This window comes from Haemaphysalis longicornis, unplaced genomic scaffold (assembly GCF_048455015.1).
Source record: "Haemaphysalis longicornis isolate Haplotype H1 unplaced genomic scaffold, Haemaphysalis longicornis Haplotype H1 scaffold_2, whole genome shotgun sequence".
Taxonomy (NCBI): Eukaryota; Metazoa; Arthropoda; class Arachnida; order Ixodida; family Ixodidae; genus Haemaphysalis; species Haemaphysalis longicornis.
In genome coordinates, this window is record NW_027526295.1 from 85394232 (window position 1) to 85407985 (window position 13754).

Consider the following 13754-nt stretch of genomic DNA (forward strand, 5'->3'; position numbering starts at 1 on the left):
CTACATGGCGCTACCATCCCAAAGGTCGATACACTCCGAGTATTGGGTCTGACGTTTCATAACTCGTTAAAAAAAATTAAAATCATGTTTCTTGACGGCATTGCTAATAAAAATTAAAAACTTATTGGAGCCTCATTATGTCTCACTTATCGACCCTTATTGAGCGGGAGAAGAAGCAACTGCAGCTCATATAGCGGTCAAAACACGGATGATTATGGAACTTCCGCAGTGAGCGCAAAAAGGCGAGCGTGGCGACGGGAACAGCAAAATAAGCGCCTCTTAGTAATTTTACGGCGCTGCGCATAAACCTTCGAGGTTTAATATTGACTCATGACGCCAGAACTCGCCGTTTTGCAGAATTTTGTAGCAGGAACACGCCTGCGCGTAGCAGACGACGCCGAGTTGCGTTTCAGTTCACCTCGGCTTGAAGCAGCTGTAGGCATCGGCATGGCCATCAAGAAACCTGGGAACTTGGCGCCCCCACAGTGAACCGGCTGCTCCAATGGGTTTCCGGGAGATAAAGCCGGCACCGTAGGTTATAAAGGAGGCTATGCTAATAGCGACGCTGTCACAGCTGAGAGTTGGTTGATTAGTTGGTTGGATAATTACGTCATGACGTGTACCCACGCGAGGGATTGGCCAAGAAGGTGCCTGTAATGATTAGGCTGTGACCCGGTTTATTTTAGAGAGAAAAAAAGTGAAGTACGAGAAAAATATTGAGAGAAGAAAAAAAAATCTTTGGGCAGAACAGGATTGTCAGGAAAAAAAATTGCGAATGAAGATATAGCTGTCTAGCAGGGCATCTGGCCTGTCGCCGCAACAAAAGAATGAAAGGCGATCACAACATCTCTGTGTCAATATCCTAGGACGGAAGCACCCAGGGAAAGAATTACGGTTAAAGATAAAGGGAGCTCCAGCCGATTAAATGGCTATTCAAGGTGCGTGCGTCGCATCGAGGAAGAGCTGCGGCAATTTAAAAGAAAGTGTTTTATAGTTTCGGGGGCCTTGCAGAAAGGGCACTGAGGAGATGAAGCCTGACCAGCTTTGTGTAGATAAAAATTTAAAGGGGGAATTCTGCAGCAAAATTTTGTGATTGCCACCTCACAGTTACGAGATTCGCAGAATTTAGGCTTCCGTAAGTGAGAGAGATGAATATAGTTGGAGCATGAACGAAAGGCATCCTGCAGATTAATTTGTAAAACTTGAAGGCGCCTGAACGACGCCCCGAACAAAATACTGTCACTTGGGCAATTCGCGACGGCAGGGCCCCCAAGAGCCAAATTGGCCAATTGATCTTCCAGTTCAAACCCACGAGCGAAAGAGCGTACTTTTCTTCGTCAAGCCGGGGTGTGTGCGCACACACCCGCTTTCGCGCGAACGAGGGATTGACGGCACCGCCCCGGCGCTGCCGTCGAATTACTGTAGTGTGGCAATATGTCAATTTGCGAACGTCAAGTCACGCTTGGTGTCAAGAAACTTGCCGGCTGGGTAGACAAGAATGGTTTTAAATTGAATCCTGCAAAAAGCTCCTGCGTTGTATTCTCCAGGAAGCGCGGGGTCCATCCGGACCCAGACATTACTATTAATGGCGTGTCGCTTCCTGTGAACAAGGAGCACAAGTTCTTAGGTGTTGTGTTTGACCACAAACTCACACTCATTCCCCACATCAAGGACCTAAGCATAAATGTCTCAAAAGAATGAATATCTTTCAGGTCCGCTCCCACCAATCGTAAGGTTCCGACAAAGAACTCCTGCTACGCCTGTGTACTGCTTTGGTTGGGTCATGTTTGGACTATGGTTGCGTTAGAACGGTGGTTTGGGCTAGTTGGTGGTGTTTCGAATTTCAGTGGGCTGTGGTAGTGTGGTGTATAGGTCGGCGACTAAAACAGCGTTGCGAATGCTTGACCCAGCGCTACACTTGGGGCTTCGTCTTGAATCGGGTGCTTTTCGCACTAGCCCGGTCCAAGTTTGTATGTCGAGGGTAACAAGTGGTGTCTTGAGAACCAACGGACATACATGGACTTGCTTTATGCTTTTAAAATTTCATCGCCGAATAACCATCCTTTTTATCCTGTCTTTAACAATACATCCACATCCCTGCTGTTTGTAAATAGCCCATCCGTTCCTCGCCCATTTGACTTAGAGTGAAAGAGCGAGCCTCGGATCTCAGCGCTTCGTTGTTATATGTCTACACATCATCCTTTTCAGACATTTTACCGCCTTGGAAAGTTCGTCCTGCGTCCTGCGACCTTTCTTTTATGAAACTTGACAAAAATCGAATACGACGAGCTGCAATACTGCAGCACTTTCTGTATCGGCAGCTTAAATACCCATGTGCAGAATTTTACAGTGACGATTCTAAAACCCCCACTATGGTGTGCTGCGCTGCTCATGGTCTGAATTTCAATTACAGCCAGAACCATGAGCATACGCAAAACCATTTTTTTTAGCAGAAGCGTATGGAATTTTACTCATTGTACGACATATTCTTGAAAATCAATTTCCCAATTCCATCATCTATACATATTCGTGCACTATCATAGCACAAGCCTCCCAAGAACCACATAGTTAATCTTGTGTTCAACACTATCATGTTGGTCTATGTGCAAAAGCGTCTGCTGCTCCTGTGCTGGGTCCTAGGACACGCTGGGATTGCTGGCAACGAGTTGGCAGACGACAGGGCCGCTGCTGCTGCACTCGGGAACACTGTAGGCATAACAACGGTACCATATACAGACCTCAAGCCACACATACGGCAACATTTGCGTAGAACATGGCAAAGACACTGGAGTAAACAAAGAGACAACAAAGTACATGTAATAAAACCACACTTGGGGCGGTACACAGCGACTCACACAACAGACACACGGAAGTCGCCTTGGCTAGGCTACGGATAGGGCACACACATGCAACTCGCTCGTATCTGCTCACGGTATCTTGAAGACCCCAGTGCAGCAGGTTCGGAGAGGCCCTATCCGTAGTTCACACACTCATTCAATGCAAGGCACTTGACACCACACGACGCAAACACTTCCCACAACTTGTAGAGACAACACATCGCGTTTCACCCATAATACTTTGTAGGAGATGAGCCCATGTTTTCCAACAAGCGTGGTTTTAAGTTTCTCACTGATTTCAAGTTTTAGGGGCGAAGCTCCTCTTTCTCGGGCCCTGTCCCGGCCGAACACCGCACATTGTACACGGCACATTGATGATGATTGAGGCAGGATCCCCCTAGGGATTGGCCAGCCAAAGATTGGCCGAAGAGGTCATAACGTTCAACGTGTTCGTTGCTACCCAACAAGGAGGTGAAGAAGAAGAGGAGGTTGTCGTTCGTCGCCTGCGAGCTCAACACTCTTGCTCGGGCCCTGTCCCGTCCCTCGTTGCTGCCATACACGGCGGAATGATGATGATTGTGGCAGGATCCCCCTAGGGATTGGCCAACCAATGATTGGCCGAAGAGGTCAAAACGTTCAACGCGTTCGTTGCTACCCAACAAGGAGGAGAGGAAGAAGATGTTGTCGTTCGTCGCCTGCGAGCTCAAGACACGTACCGGGGGGTACGCGAGACAAGACGTTCTGCAGAAGGCGATGGCGAATGTGGCTAAAATGTCACACACCGAATTCGCCAACTTACCAATGGAGATTCTCATCGTTCCAAACAAGCGCTACATAATCGCCACAAACACCGACGTCGTCGACGGGCTTCTCAACGGAGCGGTGGAAAGCTTGACGTGTGGATTTTTTATACGATGTGCGGGCGAATGTTTCACGGTTTTACCGATAAGCATTTTAGCTTCGCCCCTCTCATCATCATTCACTTCGTGGAGATGGCGGAATTTTTTTACATCTCATTTCTTACCGTAAATCATGATAACCTTGCGCTTTACACCAGTTTCTCCATTACCCTGAGTTCTACTTCGTTTATTTTTACTGAAATGGTTTACTTTTACATTCATGTCATTGAAATGAACTATCTTTGTGACCGTCTTTGCCCTCAGTCAGCTTTGCGCCATAAAAACCCGAAAATCAGGGCCGTACCCAGAAATTTTTTTAGGGGGGGTTATGAATTTTGGGAAGGGGGTAGTTTTGCTGAAAGCAAGAGTAAGTATTGTTTACGTGCTGCCTGGAAAAGATTTCTGGAGGGGTTTGAACCCCCAAACCCCCCCTCTGGGTACGGCCCTGCCGAAAATCATCATCATCAAGACCAAAAAATAAGAAAAAAATATTGGAAATGGCGAACCGTGTAACACCCTGAATTTCCACAATAATTCAGATTTCACGGAAGTTTTTAATCGTTTTAATAGCATAAATGGAGATAATTAGTCGCACAGAATTTAGAAAAACCAAAAACTAAGAAAAACATACAAAAAATAGCGACAATGACGTACCGTAACAGAATTTCGAAAAGCCAAGAAATAAAAAAATATAAAAAAATGCCTAAAATGGCGGACCGTTTAAGCCCTGCGTTTCCACAAAAATGCAGATTTTGCGGAAGTTTCAGCTTTAATCGTTGTAATAGCATAAATGGAGATAAATATTCGCACAGAACTTCGAAAACCAAACAATAAAAAAATAAACAGAAAGTTGCGAACTGTGTAACAACCTGCATGTTCACAGTAATGCAGATTTCGCTGAAGTTCCACCTTTGATCGTTATAATTGCGTAAGTGCAGATAATCGGTTGCACAAAATTTTGAAAACCCAAAATAAGAACAATGTAAAAAATAGCGAATGGCGGACGCTGCATTTACACAAAAATGCGGATTTTGCGGAAGTCCGACCTTTATTCGTTATAATAGCGTAAATAGAGATAACTGGAGAACCAAATATTTTGAAAAACCAAGTGACTTGAAAAATATAAAAATAGAGAAATTGGCCAACCGTCTAGCCCTTCATTTACACAGAAATCCATATTTGGCGGAGGTAGCACCCGTAATTGTTGTAATAGCGCAAATACAGATAATTGGTCCTAAAGAATTTAGAAAAGCCAAAAAAACTTGGCTGTACAAAACTCGCACTCTAGACAAGTGGCATAATTATAATGCTACGCATTAGAAGCCAATTCTCTGAATTTTGGAGATTTTTTCTCCACCAGTCATACTTCATCGGTTCCACATGCATTTATTTCGCCCCGTTCTACATTTATTCATTATCACTGTTATGGCAGGGCGGGATGCAGGCACGCGGGCACGGTTGGAGAAGAAGCTGAAGTAGAAGAAGCGAAGCCACGATCTTGTTCTTCCGTGCTTCGTTCCTGAGGAACCCGCTCTAAAAATGACTCCTGTCGCTGAAGGAGACGCCTTTGGACATCAGGTGAGTTGTGACATTCGTCTATGTGGGTTGAGCCCCGGTTTTGGGACTGGCGCCCAACAGTTTTTTCAGTTCATGTGCCAGTGGTGTAGCGCGTCATTTAACTGCCCGTGGTTTTCGCTATTCAGCTTCTCGTTTCTCACAGAACAATAAATGAAAATCCGACTAACGGTACTGTGCTGCTATACTTGTGCTAGCCTGTAACCTCGCCGCAACACTTGCGTTCAACGCTTGTCATGCGAAGCTCTGCAGATAGCGTCCCATTTCTGCACCCAATATTTTTTACAGCAAGGCTGTATACCCCCATCCCTTCCCCCGACTGTTTCATCTCCGTGGGCAAAAAAGCCAAGGCCCAAGACGCCGAGCGCATGTGTCAGGCTAATCAGGCATACATCATCATCATCATCATTGTCGTCGTGGTCGTCGTCGTCATCAATACCAGCCTAGCTACGCCCACTGCAGGGCACAGGCCTCTCCCATTTACCTCCAGTTACCCCGGTCCTGCGCTAACTGCGACCAATTTATCCCCGCAAACTTCTTGATCTCATCTGCCCATATAGGTAACTTTCCGCCACCCCCTGCCACGCTTGTCTTCTCTGGGGATCCCCTTTGTTACCCTTAATGACCAACGGTTATCTTACCTTCGCATTACATGCCCTGCCCACGTCCATTCCTTCTTAATTTCTACTAATATGTCCTTAACACGCGTTTGTTCCCTGGACCACTCCGCTCTCTTCTTGTCCCTTAATGTTACGCGTATCATCTTCCGTTCCATTGCGCGCTGAGCCCTCAATTTAAGTTGAACCCTCTTAGTGAGCCTCCAAGATTCTGCCCCGTAGGTGAGTACCGTAGGTGAGTAGGTGTGTACGAATCCTGAGCTCTATATGCTGTATCCGGCGCATACAGCATATAGAGCTCAGAATTCGTTTAAGGAAACCACGAAACAAGCATCGAAACTGCGTTATGGATTATAAGGCACCTATGAACAATGGGACCTCTCCACAATGTGTTCCCGGGGAAGCTTGTTTGCAGATCATCCTTGATGGCTAGGCAGGACTAGTGTCACTAAATAGAGCAGTAATTGTCCAACACGTCGAGTGCATGCGCCAGGCTATGCAGGACCCAGCATTTGCCGCCAGAAAAGCCGAGCGTAGAGTCAGTAGATAAGCTATTAGAGTACTGCCACGGCAGCAAGCGAGTCAGCAACGGCGGTCAGTTTGGAGTTTATCAGTGTTGCGAGATTGCCGCATCTACGGCCTCGCCGTTAACGTAGACCGGGTCGTTCTCGTCGTTAACTTAGACCGGGTCGGTTGTTACCAACAGTGCCCAAGATGCAGCAAAACGGCATCTTCAGACGCACTTCTGCTGCCGCAATGCTGTTACGCGCGTTATCTCTGATTTCCTCCCATTCGGAACGACGTCAGTGGCACGCAGCTGCAGAGCAGCGAGTACAAGCTAAGCCTACAAGAGTTGACCGACTAAAACGCATCAACAAAATGGCTGCGCCCATGAACCGTAGCCGTTTAAACAAATGTCAGGTAATGCGAACTGGTCAATGATCATGGCGGCGGCACGGAGCTGTAGGAGAAAGGAGGGCCGATACTCCGTACCCTTATCTAGTGACACTAGTCGAGCGCAAGCGACAAGCCCGCCGAGGCGACGAGGAACATGTCATATTCTCCTTCATCACCGTTTCCAGTGTTTACAGCAGCTTTGCTGGGCATACTCTTTCGCAGGGCGCCCCGCACGGGGCACCTTGAGCAATCTTGGTGACGGTACTGGCGATACCGCGGACCCCGAGCCCCCAAACATACGCTGGATCCAACCGTGGCAATGTGTTTATAGGTGGAGGGTTAGAAACCACGAACGGTGGCCGTCGGAGCCCAGGTCAAGCTCCGGCGGATGGGCTCCCTGTCTGTCTACCAGGCAGGGAGCTCCGGGACCTCTTTGGCTACCAGGGTAAGGTCAAAGAAGAAAGTACCCCAGTCTCCCTGCTTTTCAATGTATCATATGGCATTTTCGAAACCCCCCCCCAGACGTGATCGGCCCCCGAAAAGGGGCCGCACCGAAGTTTCCTTTCCACCCCTACCAACTATCAACGTTCCAAAACATGACAACTATCCCCGTTTTTTGGTCCTCGAATCAATAGACAAATCCAAACCCGTCTCCTCCCAATCTGTATTCCTCGTCTCCAAGTTCCTTGAAGGAATCATTGGCAAATCTTTCGAAGCGAAAAAACTACGAACAGGCCAAGTGTTGGTTGAAGTCAAGACGCAGCAGCAAGCCACAAATCTCCTGACCCAAACCCGCATGGCAGATCTGGACATCACTGTCACACCCCACCGCAGCCTCAACAGCTCGCAGGGGGTGATACCTCAGCCAGATCTGCTAAGTGAAACAGAGGCCGACCTTCTGGAAGGCCTGAAGGATCAGGGCGTAACAGCTGTCAGGAGAATCACCATCCGTCGCGACAATGTAGAAATACCAACAAAGCACGTAGTCTTAACATTCAGCAGTTCAAAACTTCCTGAGCACATCAATGCTGGTTTCATTAGGTGTGGTGTACGTCCGTACATACCTAACCCGCGCCGCTGCTACAAGTGCCAGCGGTTCGGGCACGCTACGACTTCTTGCCGCGGCAAACAAACCTGCGCAAAATGCGCCGCACACGACCACCCCACTGAAAATTGTGACTCCACCACCTTCACCTGCGCAAACTGTCAGGGGCCGCACGCGGCATGGTCCCGCAGCTGTGAGAAATTTCACGAGGAGAAGAAGATAATTCACGTAAAAGTAACCGAGAACATCTCCTTCCCCGAGGCGCGAAAGAGGTTCGCCTCTTTCCCCCTGGGGAGGTACGCCGACGCAGCTCGCCGGGGGGCGGAGCGGCGTCTTGTTTCGGCGTGGACCCAGTATCGCGAGTCGGACTTGGTCCCGCCCCCGCCCCCCTCTGGGTTGCCTCAGGCAGCCCAACCCGCCTCCGCACCGCTCGCTGAGCCAGCAGCGGCTGTGGTGGCAACCACGTCTCGTGGGGATGCTGCTGCACCCACTGTTTCCTCCTCTCCACCGGCCCGAAGCGCCTGCGAGGGCCCGGAGGAGATGGAGCTGGAGGAAACTGCAGCAGTTCCCACCTCCGCCGCACCGCCTGTGCCACCCGGGGCGCTCCTGACGCCCTCGGCGGTCGCGGCCAAAACGAAGGGCACCGCAAAGGGTGCCCAGTCCAAGTCTAGGGGGCCCAGTCCGCTGGGCACCCCCTTGCCCTCAGATGACGACCTAGACGTCGAGCCGTTCCGGCATGCACCACAGCGGAAGGAACGGGCTCCGGCGTCCAGGTCAGTAGACAAAATGAAAAAGCCCCTTCCAAGAGTACAAGCCCCGAAAGCCGACACGTAAACACACACATACTCCAGTAGATCTAAACTTCAATAATGGGAAGAGAAAATATCATACAATGGAACTGCAGAGGCCTTCTTAAAAATCTTGATGTTTATGAGTTACTGCATTCCAATCAGCCAAGTGTCATGTGTGTACAAGAAACACACTTAAATTCCAGACATACAAACTTTTTGAATAGTTACCAGGTATTTAGGAAGGACAGGGTTGGTGGTGGTACATCTTCCGGGGGTGTGGCCATCATTGCCCGAAAGTCCTTGGCGTGTCATTCTATCCTGTTACAGACCGTCCTTGAGGCTGTTGCCATTCGTACCATAATTTTCAATAGGCTAATAACTCTATGCTCAGTTTACATCCCTCCTGATTTCCAGCTCTTGAGCTCGGATTTCGAGGGCCTTATGGATCAGCTACCCACACCTTTCATTCTTTTAGGCGACCTCAACGCACATAACTCTCTTTGGGGCTCTGCTCGCACAGATGCCCGAGGTCGCCTTATCGAAAAATATCTAACATCTTCGGGAGCATGTCTATTCAATACAAACAAGCCTACATACCATAATATAGGACACAATAGTTATTCACACCTCGATTTGGCGATTGGCTCTGCAGTACTCTTTCCATCTCTAGAATGGGACGTTGGCACTAACCCATATGGCAGTGACCACTTCCCAACCACATTAACATACTTAGGTAAAGGCCCGAGCAGTCCATCTTCCCATAACAGGTTCAATGAAGATAGAGCGAACTGGAGTACATTTACAGAAACATCTAAACTACACCACACATCCATTGAACACCTACACGTTGAAGAAGCTACCCAACTCCTCACGGCGCACATCCTCGACGCCGCTGAGAAGTCCATTCCCCACGCCTCTGGTGCTCCGCGCAATCAGAGGAGGCCGTGGTGGAATGAGGACTGTAGGCGGGCGCGAGAGGCCCAGAACAAGGCGTGGGGTATCCTTCGACGGTACCCCACGTCGGGCAACCTTATTTTGTTCAAACGGGCCAAGGCGTTAGGAAAACGTGTGCGCCGTGAGGCAAAACGAGAGAGTTGGCGCACCTTCCTTACATCTATTAACTCGTACACAGACACACACAAAGTCTGGACACGAATACGAAAACTAAAAGGACAACAGACACACAGCCTGCCCCTGGTTAGTACAACAGGGGACACACTGGAAGACCAGGCTAACACACTTGCACAACACTTTCAACACGTTTCCAGCTCTGCACACTACACAAACACTTTCCTGAGACATAAAACCACTTGTGAAAAGAAGTCCTTACATGATAATAACAGGTCAAAATCTGGTTACAACTCTGAATTTACTCTTTATGAGCTGAAGGCTGCCCTGAGCACATGTAAACCTTCAGCTCCAGGCGCAGATCAGATTACATACACAATGATACAACACCTACACCCAGATACTCTTGAAACACTCCTACACTTATACAACAACATATGGCTTTCGGGGCACATTCCGAAATCTTGGAGGGAGGCTATTGTAGTGGCGTTCTTGAAGGAGGGTAAGGACCCGTCTTCTCCCGCCAGTTACCGACCCATCGCCCTCACAAGCTGCCTGTGCAAGCTTCTCGAGAAGATGATTAACAGGAGACTCGTGAACTTCTTAGAAGATAATGGTCTTCTCGAGAGCTGCCAGGCCGGCTTCAGGGTGGGGCGATCCACAAACGACCAACTCGTCGCCCTTGAGTCGTATATAAAGGATGCCTTTGTCCACAAACAGTTTTGTGCTACGGTCTTTTTTGATCTCGAGAAAGCCTACGATACCGCTTGGCGATACGGGATACTTTGCGACCTAAAAGCCTTCGGTGTCTTGGGAAATATGTTTAATACACTTCGTAGCTACCTGGCGGAGCGAACCTTTCGTGTGAGAGTTGGCACTGCCCTTTCAAATGTTTTCCTGCAGGAAAACGGCGTGCCTCAAGGCGGCGTTTTGAGCTGCACATTGTTCATTGTCAAGATGAACTCACTTCGAAAGGCGTTGCCACGAACCATTTCCTGTACAATATATGTAGATGATGTGCAATTTCTTTTAAATCATGCAATATGTCAATCTGCGAACGCCAAGTCCAGCTTGGTGTCAACAAACTAGCAGGCTGGGCAGATCAGAACGGTTTTAAGCTGAACCCAGTCAAGAGCACTTGTGTTGTGTTTTCCAAAAGGCGTGGGATCAGGCCAGATCCAGACATCAAACTGAATGGTGTCTCGATTCCGGTCAAAAAAGAACACAAGTTCCTCGGTATAATTCTTGATGAAAAACTTTCCTTTATTTCTCATATGAAACAACTAAAACAAAAATGTCTTAAAACAATGAATATCCTTAAGGTTCTCTCACACCAATCCTATGGTTCCGATAAAGAACTCCTGCTGCGCTTGTATACTGCTTTGGTTGGGTCTCGTTTGGACTATGGCAGTGTGGTATATGGGTCGGCGAGTAAAACAGCATTGCGAATGCTTGACCCAGTACTACACTTGGGGCTACGGCTTGCGTCGGGTGCTTTTCGCACTAGCCCTGTCGAGAGTCTATATGTTGAATGTAATAAATGGAGCCTTGAGAACCAGCGAACGTACATGGACTTGCTTTATGCTTTTAAAATTTCATCTCAGAATAACCACCCTTTTTATCCTGTCCTTAACGATACATCCACATCTGTGCTGTTTGTAAATCGCCCGTCCATTACTCCGCCTTTTTCACTTCGAGCGAGAGAGCGAGCCTCGGATCTGAGTGCTTCGTTTTTAGACGTGTACAGGTCATCCTCTTTAAACATTTTACCGCCTTGGCAAGTTCGCCCTGTGTCCTGTGACCTTTCTTTTATAAAGCTTGACAAAAATCGGGTACCGCGAGCTGCAATACGTCAGCACTTTCTTTCTTTGCAGTTCAAATACCCACGTGCTGAATTCTACAGTGACGCTTCTAAAACCTCCACTATGGTGTCGTGCGCTGCTCATGGTCCAAATTTCAATGCAGCCAGAACCATGAGCGTGCACACAACAATTTTTTCAGCAGAGGCGTACGGAATTTTACTGATTGTACGACATATCCTTGAAAATCAAATTCCCAATTCTATCATCTACACAGATTCTTTGAGTGTTGTTCGCGCATTATCATCGCATAAACCCCCCAAAAACCACATAATTAATCTTGTATTCAACACTATCATGTCGGTGTATGCGGAGAAGCATCGGCTGCTCCTCTGCTGGGTCCCAGGACACGCTGGGATCGCTGGGAACGAGTTGGCGGACGAGAGGGCCGGTGCTGCTGCACTCAGGAACACTGTCGACATAACAAGCGTACCATATACAGACCTCAAGCCTCACATAAAACAGCACCTGCGCAGAACATGGCAAACACACTGGGACGAACAGACAGACAACAAACTACACGTAATAAAGCCACACTTGGGACGGTACACAACTGACTCACACAACAGACACACAGAAGTCGCCTTGGCAAGGCTACGGATAGGGCACACCCATGCGACGCACTCGTATCTGCTGACGGGATCTCCTAGACCCCAGTGCGGCAGGTGCGGAGAGGCCCTATCCGTAGTGCACATACTAATCACATGCAAGGCACTTCACACAACACGACACAAACACTTCAGAGAACTCTACAGACAACATCTCCCCCTACATCCATCGTTTTTCCTAGGTGATGATGCCATTGTTTCCGTGAAACGTGTGTTTGAGTATTTGTCCGACGTCAAGTTTTTAAACCTCATTTCCTATCACGCATCATGAAATCTGGCCCTATACACCAGCCATGCTCATTGTCGTGTTGTGATTTTACTTTTGTTTTTGCTGATTTTACTTAGTGTTTAAGGTTTCACCCCTATCATCGACTATTGTTTTGGCGCTCTTTGCCCCAGTTGGCCTTGCGCCATAAACATCCAACGATCATCATCATCATCTTTCGCAGGGCGGGATGGCGGCCGATTTTTTTGTGTTTGCGGAAGTCCTTTGAAAGAGCAAAGGAAAATTGCGCATAAATTGGGCCTCGTGGCGCTGGTTGAGGCCGCACGACGTGGGTTGCTTCTTTTAAGGAAAGTTGGCATGAGCGCACAGTTTGAGTCGAAATATAAGGCTTCGTCCTTTCTTACGGCAGCCGTGAGAATTAACGTCGGAGATTTCTCACTGGAGTTTTCTCCAAAGAGTGGGAGTCCTGAAATTGTTAAATGATTACCGGAAGTAAACTAAATAGATCCGAGTTTGCCTCCATTTTTCACTTGTAATAGACCAAAAAGTACCTCAATTTTGCACGGGTTACCAAAATACACTCGTACTGGGACCATCTCACAATTCAAGCGCCGAAAGTGAGGGCCAGATTTCACCTAACGTAGCCTAACGCAACGTAACCTAACCTAACCCTGCCGAACCTAACCTAGCATAACGTGTCATACCCTAACTAAACTAACGCAACACATCCCTACATAACGTATCCTATCCTAACTGTAACGAACCTAACTAAACTGCACCGAATAACAAGCTATCTTAAACCCAATTCAATAGAACCGAGAAGTCCTTTGCGCCAATCGCGTCATAACTATAATTACCGGAGTTGAGAAAAGTTTCCTAACATAACCCAGATGCTCAAAACTTGCCGAAATCTGAAAACGAAAAGAAAGATAAATTTGCTTCATGCCGGATTCGAACCCGAGTCTTTCAAATACAAAGCAGGTACTATACTACAACGCCACGGAAGGAAACGTTTCAGAGAGTATTAGCGGTACATTTGTCCAAAGGAAGCTCCGGGCGCCGTACTCACTCAATGAGAGGCAACAGCCGTGGCAAATTCCTGGCGGTAATTCTCGCGGCTTCCGTGATAATAGACACTACCGAAATATAAAACCGAATTGTCAATGCGTACGCTGCGCCGTGAATCCGCGATACCGAACTTATTTTGTGGCTGATGTTTCTGGTTCTAGATCGTCCTGCAATCAGATCCTTCATTTCCTGCCGTGAAAGTTTCATCGCCCTCAACATTTGGTACATACCGTGCTACTTCACTGCGTTTTCATGTTATAAAGG

The 13754-nt window shown here is 48.0% G+C and overlaps 1 protein-coding gene across 1 annotated transcript in view; it reads left to right on the top strand.

Moving 5' to 3' along the window:
• The first annotated feature begins 5173 nt into the window (after window positions 1-5173).
• LOC144168145 (uncharacterized) overlaps window positions 5174-13754 on the top strand; it is a 37767-nt gene continuing 29186 nt past the window's right edge. The window contains exon 1 of the mRNA XM_077697193.1: window positions 5174-5314. Within this exon, the coding sequence (XP_077553319.1) occupies window positions 5276-5314 (39 nt within the window). The 5' untranslated portion in view covers window positions 5174-5275. The remainder of the gene's footprint in view (window positions 5315-13754) is intronic.